Source organism: Suncus etruscus, chromosome 14 (assembly GCF_024139225.1).
Source record: "Suncus etruscus isolate mSunEtr1 chromosome 14, mSunEtr1.pri.cur, whole genome shotgun sequence".
Classification (NCBI taxonomy): Eukaryota; Metazoa; Chordata; class Mammalia; order Eulipotyphla; family Soricidae; genus Suncus; species Suncus etruscus.
Window position 1 is genome coordinate 66572547 of NC_064861.1, and position 11496 is coordinate 66584042.

At 52.2% G+C, this 11496-nt stretch overlaps 1 protein-coding gene across 1 annotated transcript; it reads right to left on the minus strand.

The window, feature by feature from the left end:
• Positions 1-3838: 3838 nt before the first annotated feature.
• ATXN1L (ataxin 1 like) lies at positions 3839-10194 on the minus strand. Its single transcript, XM_049786380.1, has 3 exons — positions 10122-10194; positions 7667-7734; positions 3839-6226 (listed from the first exon to the last, which is right to left on the minus strand). Exon 3 carries the CDS (start codon positions 6106-6108, stop codon positions 4057-4059), a length of 2052 nt encoding a protein of 683 aa, XP_049642337.1. The 5' UTR covers positions 6109-6226; positions 7667-7734; positions 10122-10194; the 3' UTR covers positions 3839-4056.
• Between the last annotated feature and the right edge of the window lie 1302 nt (positions 10195-11496).

The following is an 11496-nucleotide window of genomic DNA, read 5'->3' on the forward strand; positions in this document are numbered from 1 at the left end:
AAATGACTGCTAGTGAGTCTGGCAATGGGTAAAGGCACAAGGGCTGCTGCCACATGCACTGCAGACAGGAACCCAATCTTAGACCATGTCCACTGCCAGGAATCTGCAGTAGAAGGGCCTTAGGATCACAGACTTGGAGTTTGTAATCTACTGGAGGAGGAGCTAGGCTTAACAGGAGAACTAAGAGAGAAACCCCTAGTGTGAAAGTGCATTACTACTACTGGTTTGCTGGGAGGCCAGGCAGGTGACTTGCCCCAGCTCTCCTTCCACCCAGGCACTGTGCATGGTGTGCAGGTAAGGAGGAAAAGCAGTCAGCTCCAGCATCTCAAAGGCTGGAGGCTTCATCGGCCCAGACTAGGCCTCGGGCCAAGGGTGGATCCTAGAGTTGAAAGAGCAACAGACAGCTGCAAAGACCCAGATGCTTTTTTTTTTTATTGCATAATATGGGAGGCCCCGCCTACCCCAGGGAAGCTGGAGACTGAAGGCTTCCCAGAAAAGGTTTATAGGTTCCTGGTCAATATCCAATCCGGAATGGTTCTTCAACTGTAGTGTACATTTTTTCCCACCTGGAAAGCTTCAGTGTGGTTGAGTAAACTGGGCCTTGCAAAGCCAAGACATCTCATTAAAACTTGGCCTCTTAACTTTGCTTAGAAGACTGGGAGCTAATCTAGTCACCCAAGGCTCAAACATCAATCTGGTTACAATGACAATGGGCCCAACCCTTTTCCCAGGCAACTCTTGTCCACTCCTCACTCATGTGATCACTTAGCACCCTAACATACCTGCACAGATTACAATCACACCTCCCCACATGCATCTGAGGATGCCCACTTAGTGTAAACTTAAGCCTCATCTAAGGGGCTACTGCAACTGGACTTCAAGCCCTCTCCTATATACCTCCCTGGGACACTGATACTGGCCCTCACCTGCTTCCTATTCTTTAATTTTTTTATATAAGGTACACGATACCACAAGGAGAGCATACACAGAAAACTCCCACTATTAGGTCAGCTACTTGAAACTAGCATGGAACTATTAGGACTCCCCCAAAGTACTGACGAAGTCTCATCCCTTTAGATTCACCAGCGGCATTTCAGACTCTCCCTACTTGACACATCTTGGCTATGCAGCAGTAGCTTTTGCGCATGTACAAATCGATAGACTGCATCTGTCATTGATGCAGCGAAGCTGTGGACAGGCAGGGCGCTTTCGAGGGCAGCAGGCAGGGCAGTGAGATGCAGAAGCAGCAGCAGCAGCGGAAGTAGCACAGAACAAAGCCCTTGGTGTTAAGACAAGGGTGTAGAGAAGGACCAGCCCCTGCCCTTGGCTCTAAGGATCAGCTCTGCATGCTGAGAGCCCACCCCTTCCTGCACAGCCTCCTTTCCTCACCCCCTTGTACACTGCAATGATCTCAGTAGGAACAACCACCAAAGACATGTATCTACTACCTGACAGATACACATTTCTGCTGAGTGCTCCTTTCATCTCTAAGCTCTGGGAATAAGCAAACACCTGACAAGAACTGACACTGGCCTTCAGCCCCTAGTGTGGGAAAGCAACCAGCTTCCCACGAAAATGATCAGTCCCTCAAGCTGCTCTTACATAGAGAATTCCTAGAAGGACACGGGGAGGCACAACAAGGGATTTGCTTGACTCCTCCTAGGAGAGACTGAACCTAAGGGCCAAAGCAACTCTGAGCAAGATATTAGCCCTCTGGGCAACCAGCCTTAAGAAAAAGCAGCTCTGTAGCTCAGCTAGATAAGTACAAATAGATCACACGTGCCCAGCTGGGGACCCAGAGAGCAGATGCTGGCACTGCAGCACCAGCAACAGATGGAAGAGGAACAACACAAAGACCAAGGCCCAGCCTGCCAGGGTGCAAAGGGTTTCCAGGATGCTGGTCCCAGGATGGGAAGTGGGAAAGGATCTGATTTAAAAGTACTTGGTCTGTGTCTGAGTAGAGAAGCATTTGCTCCTGGGAGGAGGTTCACTTGGTGGGCATTTCTTGAGTGTCTACTGTGAGCCTGTCATTATGTTCAGGGGATGAGCTTCCTATGAGGATGTTTCTGAGAAAACTGGGCAATTACCCTGCTCTGAGCAGAGAGTGCCAGAGATGAGGCCTCCTCCCGGACAGTCATCTGAGAAAAGTCCTTGATACTGAACCCCCACTAGAGGAAAGAAGCCAGACAAAGCAGCATTCAGAGAAGATAGGGGTCAGAGAAGGGAAATGGTATGATCCCAAATAGCTGTCAGGTTCAGTGTTCACCAGACAGGGTAGGCATTGGGTTCTGAGCAAAACAGGAGTCAGGTATGCACGGTCAAGCCAGCAGCTTCTGCTCGGAGGGCCCCAAAAGCAACTGGCTGGGTGAGTATGCCCAAGGAACAAGGCGGCGGCAGGCAGGGCTCAGAGCAGAGCAACCAGTCCTGGTCCCTTGGATCCCCTGAAGAACCACCACCTTAGCACCTGAATACCAAGAACAACTCCATCCTCAGAAGCCCCCTCCCCAAGGAGGTAGGTGAGATTATCCACCCCATTTGGCAGCTGGGGAGGAAATCAAAAAGTGAGAGGTTAAAAGACTTGCCTCAAGTCAGAAATCAATCCTCAAGGGCTGGGGGATCCCTATGACAGGCCAAGCCCTGGGCAAGTCCCACTGTGAAGAGGATGCCAGGGTCATGCCCTGGGAGAAACTCCCTAGAGAGCTGGGTGGATAATACCCTGAGCTGCTTCAAGAGTCTAAACACCCCTGAAAAATCAAACAAAACCTACCCACCTACCTAAAAGCCTAATCCTCAATACCCAGTAGAATCCCAGTCTGAAGCCAATGCAAAATGTTGTGAAGAAAATTTGGATGTAAGACACAAGGAGGAGAGAGACAAACACAACCAAAATGGACTGTCCTCGCAGAGGAAATGGCCACCGGAGACAGGTACTGAAATGCTGTCATCGAATGGTCCCAGCAGCTCTGGGTGGGCAGTGGGCATGGAGAGATGGGGGGGAGCTGGAGCAGCAGAGGCAGGGGAAGCGGCAGTGTCTGCCCTGACTGGAGACAGAGTTGCCCTGCAGAGAGGAGGGGGACATGATTCCAAGTGTGACCAAAAAAAAACCTGAAGGGGTCAGGGGTGAACCCCAACACCCCCATCATCGCCCAAATAGCAGTCTTGGTCAGAGCGGACCAAACCAGGTTCACAGACGGAGTGGCAGAGCAGCGCTGAATGAAGCCCAGGGCGACGCCATGCAGACGGACACAGGGCGGGCAGTGCAGGCACTTAGGCACGACGTATGGACAGAGGAGTTGCGCAGGCTGGGGGAGGGTCACCATGACCAACTAGACTGGGGGATGACTCGGAAGTGGGAGCCCAGAGCTCAGCCACCGCGCCAGGAGAAGGGCCCACTGTGGCCAGCCAGGCCTCAGGGCTTTCTCTCTGCACACTGCGCACCAGGAGGCAGCAGCACCCCCACAAGCCCTGTGCAGGAGTCTGGTGGGAGGACAGGCAGGAGGAAAGAGCCGGAACAGAGCGCCCCACCTCACCCCGTAGCAAATGACTCTAAAGTGCACAGCTGTAGGAAGAGTACTAGGTGGGAACCCCAGTCTCTGAGCTAGGGGCATTTCACCCTCCCACCATGAAAGAGAAGGGGGGCAATTCAGACTGTTCAACTGCTACTAGAAGCTGTGTATCCTCATTTTTGGCTCTTTCTGGATTCCCTCCCTCGGCAACCTGCTTCCTTTCCTTTCCCATGAGCCAGGGAAGGGGAGTAGCAGAGAGGCCTGGAATTTGGAATGTTTCTTCACAGGCGTGCCACCCCCTTCCTTCCTTGGCCCAAGCCTTCTGCCCCCCCCTTCACGGTGCCCTCTGGGGCCATCCCATAAGGATGCCACAGGGTGAACACAGACCCTGCCCTGGGGAAGCTGCCTTCAGGCCTTCCCTATGACCCCTTGCCCCCATCTGACTGCCAAGAGAGCCCATCCCTGCTTGGCATGTGCAAATCCTCCACCAGCTTGTGGTGAGGCCCAACTTTGGGGGAGGGGAGTGTCCCAGTGCCACCCGGGGAGAGGCTCATTTTCCGGCATTGGATCGCCCTTCAATGGACAGTTTGACCTCCTGTGGGATGAAAGAGGGTCTCAGTAGCGCAGCCTGCGCCTCCGGGCCCTGCCCGCTGTATCTTTGGAAGCTGGGAGCTGGCCAGCAGGCCTGAGCACCGGGCTCCGGCGGGGAGACCTCTCCTGAGGGCTCACTCTTCCCCTCGCTGTCACATTGCTCTCTGGGTCCCAACACTGTCCTTTCAGGCCTTTCCCGGAGGGGACCCAGCTGGCCTGGGGGGGCACAGCTGCCCTGAGCAACCATGTGACTGTTCAAACTCTGTAAACTGATAGAGATACAGACATCTCCCACCTGGAGCCGATGGCAGGGCAGAGAGAAGAGCTGTGCAGTCCGCCCGGGGCTACAAGAGGACCAGCCCTGGCCATACACGAAGAAGGGGTGCTCGGGAGGCACCTCAATGCTCACTCTACTCTGTTGCTCACCCACTACAAAATGCAGCAGAACAAAGCCAGGCCACTGGCTCTCCTGAATGTCCACAACCGTGCTTGAATCAATCTTCAGGCCCCCACTCACTTCGGCACTGCGCACAAAATCCTGGGTCTGCAGGTCCTCCACGCGCTTCAGCTCCCCCGTGGCCAGCTGGATGATGGCGCCTTTCATGAAATGGGAGGGCAAGTGCGGGGAGGGGACAGGGGGCGGCGTTGGCTCCTTGTCTGGGAAGGTGACTCTGGTCTGCACATCCAAACCTGACGCTGCCAGGATCTCCGAGCCCACAGGAAGCAGGCCTGGATCAGTTCCGGTGGGCACCAGGTTGCCATTCGCTACAACCACTGCTTTGGGTAAAGGTCTGTGTCTCACTGGTTCCTGATGAGACTGCGGGTAGAACCCTCGGGCCTGGTTCTTCTCTGCCGCCTCAGTTGGGTTCCTGGCTGGCCCTCGGCCCTCCCCCTGGTGGTCGGGGGTGTGATGGGATAGGTTGAGGGGGCTCGGCTCATCCTTCGGTGGGACTGCCACCGAGTGATAGTCCTGAGAAGCTAAGGTGCCAACAACCCGCTGGACCTCAAGATCAGTGTCAGGGGTTCCTCGGTGAGCTGGTACTGCCACCTCCACCCGTGCAGTCTGTGACCCTGAAAACAACTGTCCGTCCACTACACACTCAACTACTGGCCCCAGCATCTGGCCTGTGCCCTTGCTGCCTGGTGACTCCCGGCTATCACTCTCCCTCTGCATTCCATCCCGCTCGCGCGCTCTCTGTCCATTGGCTGTGGCTACTCCCAGAGCAGTCTGGCCCTCCTGAGGGGTCAAAGCTGGGCTGGCACCTGCCGGGGTGGTTTCATGCATGGTGTACCCAGCAGGCAGCCTGGACATCTGATAATAAATGGGCATCCGGCCGGGAGCGAGGTCCAAAGGCTGCGTGCTTGCGTGAGGGGGCAGCTGGCCCGGCGGGGAGGTGACCGTGGGGGCTTTGCTGAATGAGTGGACTGGGGAGGACGGCTGAGGGGGAGGAGTTGCTCCTTCTGCCAAGAGTGAGGCATATGGCACGAAGTGTGGAAGGTGAGAGGTGGTGAGGCTGGCAGAAGGAGAAAGGAGGGGGCTAGGGAGAAAGCCGGGGGGGACAGCATAGGGCAGGCTGTAAGGAGACCCGATAAACTGCAGAGAGGTGGAGGGGAGCTGGGCATAGTGGACTGTGGGGTAATGGACGCCAGGGTGCTGAATCAGCGAGGATGCTACATTAAATGTGGGGGGCAAGGGACTCATGTTCACCACTGATGGGATGGCAGTTGGGGAAAAGGTGGCAGGTGGCATGGCCACCTTGTAGAGCATGCCATACTGGTCCACCGTCAGACCAGCAATGGCCTCGGCTCCGTCACCTCCCAGGCTGACTCGAGCTCCTGCCTGGCTCTGTCCGGCCACCACAACCCCTCGGGCCCATTCAGCAGCATCACTGGAGGGTGTGTGGTTGGTGGAGCAGCTGGTTGTTCTCCCCATGTCCTCGCTGGTGCTGACTGGGAGATCTCGTTTCTTTGGTGGAAGGCATTCCTGGCTCCTTTCATGGACAGGTTTCATATTGCTCTGTGCTGTTCTTGGAGCCTGGGAGGAGTCGGCTTGCTCCTGGGGGGCATCAGAAGGGGCTTCTCTCTGGCTCCCCTGCACCCCTCTCTGCTGCTGGCTGGGGCGCCCACATCTGCTAGAGAACAAATCAGAGGCAAAGAAAAGTAACCTAGGGGTGAATTGAGTCAAAGGGAACAGCAGGAACTGAGCCCATGAAGGGCGAAGTAACAAAAAAGGACTTCCAAGGGAAAAGAGGCACGAGAAAAGAACAGACCAGGGCGTGGCTCACAGTCTCAGGCATGAAAGAGGCACGTCGCCAAGAACTACCTGGGAAAGCAGCCTCATCTTCCTAACAGCTAGTAGGTCCCTCAACACAGAGAAAACAGCTCACAATCAATCGCGCCTCTGCCTGCACTTGGGGCAGCTGGTACACAGCCTTTGCTGCTAGCTCATTCACCGAAGCTTCTTGCTGTTGTCATCAAAGACGACTGTGCCCTCTTTCCTGAACATATGACCTCATCCTTGCTTCCTTTCCCAGCCTAATTTGGCTTATGATCTCACCTAGCTCCATCCACCCACCAAGGCCTGGCTAAACTCTCCCCCTTTGCCTCAGAGCAACATTACCTCAAGGAATCAGGCACCCAAGTGCTTGTGATTTCTTGTTCTGAACCTTACTCCTTAAACATGTCAAAATTAGTATTTCCTCTACCCATGAAACATCACATTCAAATGTCTGCCCTGTACAAAGAGTCGCTGCAGCAACATGTTGGACAACCCGTTCATTTCTCCTCTTGCCCAAAGAAGAATAAAACTCTTTGAATTTTATAGACTTCTTCCTTAGTCTGGGAAGACTTCTCATAAACCACCTTCAATTTGCTTTCTCTATTCATTCACTCCTCTTCCTTCCCAAATCCTCCCCTCTTAGTGCTTCTTTTGCAATGGCTCATTTTCCAATGTTGATATGCCCCCTCGATGGCAAACCTATGGCATGCAGGAAGGGGTCTGCAATTAAGATATTCGGCGCAGCGGGAGGCAAGTGTGCCGGTGTCTGCTTTGCAGTTCACCTGGCAACAGGGCCGGACTGGCAATTGGGAGGACTAGGCATTGTGAGGCTGCTTGGGCACTTGGGCTCCAAAAGGTTAGCAATCTGTGCCCTAGACACTACCTAACTTCTGGAAAATAAAATATGCCTGTGTATTCCACTTTTAGAGCTAAATGATCTCCCAGAAAAGTTATTTCTCTCTTTCCTTACTCTCATCTTCTCTCATACATGGATTTATCCATCGTCAAAAAGAATCTTTTGGTGGGCCAGGGATGAGACTTGAGGTAGAGCAGTAATGCATATACCATACATGTATGTCACGGGCATGGACAACATACACACACACACACACACACACACACACACACACACACACATCTTTGGATCTTAGTGCACAAGAACTTTGCCACCCATTCTCTGAGTCAGGCTCCAGTTCTTGGGATTCAAGACATGTCTATGACACTCAGCTCTTTCCACTGCTGCATCCCAGCTATGTTTTTTGCAAGAAGGTCTCCAAAGTACCTGGATTACCTGAGCTTTGGATGGTGCTTCTAAGCAGCTGTAGTAAGAAGCAGTGTCCTCCCTGCTCTCTTAGGAGCCTAGAAAACAGAAATAAGGGGAAATTAAGGCAGGGATAGCTTTTGACCCTCCCTATGGCCACAGAGAAAAAGGCAATGCCAAAGCCACAAAGATATTGAAGCCAAGGATCCTGATCTCATCTATCATCTCCGAAGGCAATGAGGCATTTCTCTAAGTGTCAGACAGTTGAAGTAAACAAAAAATTAACCCAAGCTCTCACTTGTCGAAGATATCCCTGGATAAAATGTTCCATGCATTAAACTCCACTGTCTTCCTTAATATGATCTACATTCACTACCTGTACCTGTTCTGAAAGGTAAAATAATTTCTGAACCCAGTTTTAACAAGAAATTGAAGACAACACTGTTGCCACAGGAACAATGGAAAGTAGGAACAACACCAGGACTTTTTCACCTTTACTTAAGGCCAATGGAAACAGATCTTATTTAAGAGAAAAAGCAGCAGTATAAGAAAAAAAAAAAAAAAAGAACAGATATGTTTTTGAGGCAGAAAAAGAGATTAAAGGAGGGAGATAACTTAAGTCAAAGGCTGAGTAACAGATTTCCTTTTTTTTTTTTTTTTTTGTTTTTGGGCCACACCCGTTTGACGCTCAGGGGTTACTCCTGGCTATGTGCTCAGAAATCGCCCCTGGCTTGGGGGAACCATATGGGACGCCGGGGGATCGAACTGCTGTCCATTCCTTGGCTAGCGCTTGTAAGGCAGGCACCTTACCTCCAGCGCCACCGCCCGGCCCCTGAGTAACAGATTTTCAGGGTTTAAAAATAAAGGGAGGGAAAGGAGGAGAGGGAAAGGGAGTGGAATTAAGATAAATTTTCTAAGTGATAACTTTATTCCAAGTGCTAAATTAGGTGTGAAGTATGACAGAAACTGAAACACTTCCTTGGTCCTCAAGAAGCTAACGATAGGAAAACAAAACCCAAGTTGACTTGTTATTATACAAACCTACATGTATCAGAAAACATCAAGCACTAAAGAACAGAGCTGTAAAGCTCTAAAAAAAAAATACAGAGATACAGCACTCACCAGTTCAGAAAACCCATCCACTATCTAGTCTACAGGACACTGCAAAGCCTCAAGCCAGACTGCAAGCAACCTTTATCTCTTAAGATTGTCGAGGTGTGAATGTACAAAATCCAGGCGAGGTAATCAGAAAACGAGGTGGACAGACCAATTCCTGATCCCATAAATACAAATCTCACAGGGAGCCCTGGCACCCCTTTTCGCTGCCAGCAGCGCCAGTCGCTAAAAAGCAGCTCTCTAGCAGTCCTCACTTTCCTAGCAGAAATCGGGGTCACATTTTCCACCCCAGAATGATTCTAGTTCCGTGGAACTAAAAACTACAAAAAGAAAACCTTTTTTGGGTCACTGAGGGGTTAGTTAAACAGAAGAAGAAAAAAAAAAAAAAAAGACCAGAGGCAAACGGGAACTATGATCAAACAAAGAATCAAACCCAAGCACTGGGTTCTCTTAACTGCCAGACACATTTCGGGATCTAAAACCTGGCCTCTGGGGAGTGTGGAGGGTAGGTTGCTGGGAGTGGATTAATGAGGGTTTCGTGTGTGTGTGTGTGTGTGTGTGTGTGTGTGTGTGTGTGTGTGTGTGTGTGTGTGTGTGTGTGTGTGTGTGTGTGTGTGTGTGTTTTGCTGGGGGTGGATCAATGAGGGTTTCTCGGGTGTGTGTGTATGTAAAGATGTAGCTTGTGTGTGTGTGTGTAAAGGCGTAGCTTCTGATTGTGTGTGTGTGTAAAGACGTAGCTTGTGATTGTGTGTGTGTGTGTGTGTGTGTGTGTGTATAAAGACATTGCTTGTGATCCCAAAGGGACCACCCGGGAATGGGAACCTTCCACAGAGCTTCCAGCAGAACTGAACCCAACAGGAGATCCCAAATTCACTGAGGGCCATAGGAGCTTGGAAGAGACATGGGGTTCCGTCTTGCTGGGATCCCGCGATCCTCGCCCACCCCCCACCCCCAAGGATAGGGCCCCGGAATTGGGGAGATCTAATTGGGTGGGTCGATTCTTCCTGCCATCAGCAGAGCTAAGGCGAGGCGAGGGCCCCCTTCACCCCACCAAGGATGCTTCCTTGTCTGGGAGCCCCTTCCCGCTCGGGGGACTCGGATGCCCCAGCCCGCTGGGCATACATACGTACAGCTGTGGGGGTGCGGGGGGACCCGATGTCGTCTTCCGGGCCGGATCACAGAGGAGCGCGCGGGGGGTTCTAAGCGCGGCCTCCGGGCTCCCTCCGGTCCTTGGTGCTGGGGCCCCGGTCCCGCAGGGCAATGAGTTAGCTAGCTTCGGGGGGCCACTTCCTCCGGCGCTCTCAGCCCAGGCCCGCTTGGCCTCAATGAGGTCGAGCCCGGCGGCCCCCCACTTTCCCATAATACTCACCGGCCCATTTCACGGCGCTCCTCGGGCTCCTCCCGCTCGTCCCGGAGCCGCCGCTACCACCGCGGCCGCCGCCGCCATCCCCGGCCCCTGAGCCGCCCCACACCCAGCGCCCCCCCCACTGAGCCGGGCGCGCGGAGATGGCGTCAGGACGTTCCGCCCCGGCGCGGAATGATTGCGTCACGGCCCTGAGCGCGTAGCCACGCCCCCAAAGAGGTCTGTAGTGGGGAGGGAGGGTGGGCCTGTGTTCATCTCCCGCAGCGCCCCCTCTGGTGTGAGAACGAACTCCACCTGGGACTGCAGTCGTCACGTGAATTGGGCAGGTCTGAGTTCTTGCCCTCTTGACCCCACTATGACCATGACTCGCCCAGTAAATTCTGGGGGGTTCCCTAGGATTTGGGCAGTTTCACTCTTCTTCCCTGAACTACCCTGGCCTGGCTTATTAAGCGTTCTCTTTGGGTACCCCCGGGGAACCCAGAGGCCAACTGGATCCAGAATAGTAGAAGGAAGCCCAGGAGAGCAATTTACATCTTGAGAAATAGCCTCCAAGGGAGATCCCAGAGGGATCCAGGGCTTGGAAAAAAAGTGGGGACTGGAAAGTCACTGAGGCATGGGATGAGGTTCAGTTACAGAGAGAAGCAGCTCGTTTTAATGGGAAGAGGCCTCCAGTGCTGGATGGAATCTTGGATCACCCTTTATTGTAAATGAACCAGTGTATATGAACAGCTTATTAACTGAAGTGGAAAAAAATTAACAGTATCTTCGAGATTAAGTATATGTTATGTAAAAGAAGTTTTGCAGAGGACTGGAGGGGGACTTAAGGCACTGACATCCCCAGTTTTGATTCCCATGACCACATGATGGTGCCCTGAGAATAACACCGGGAATATAATAACATAATATAATAACATTTTTGTTTTGGTTTTTGGGTCACACCCAACAGTGCTCAGGGGTCACTCCTGGCAGGCCTGGGGGACCATATGGGATGCCGGGATTCGAACCATCTTTCTTCTGCATGCAAGGCAAATGCCCTACCTTCATGCTATCTCTCTGGCCCCATAACATAATATAATAACACCAGGAATAATACACCAGGAATAACTCCTGTGTACTGCGAGGAGTAACCCCTGAGTACAGAACCAGGAATAACTATTGAGCAACAGTGGTGTGACATCCCCCCTTTAAACCCCTAAAGAAAAAAAAAAATAATAAGAACATAAGAAGCTCTGCTTACAGACAAAAAAAATATTTTACTGAGATAAAGCAAATTGAACTATTAGAGAGCCTGACTGCTGTGTAAATTATCTTCTTTGTGCTTCCCTAGTGTTTCCATAAACACTTCAGCTCAGTGAGTAACAGTTGATATTTTTGTTTATTG

Excerpts from the sequence above, each read along its gene's own strand:
- ATXN1L (XM_049786380.1), bottom strand. The coding sequence starts at position 6,108 with ATGAAACCTGTCCATGAAAGGAGCCAGGAATGCCTTCCACCAAAGAAA.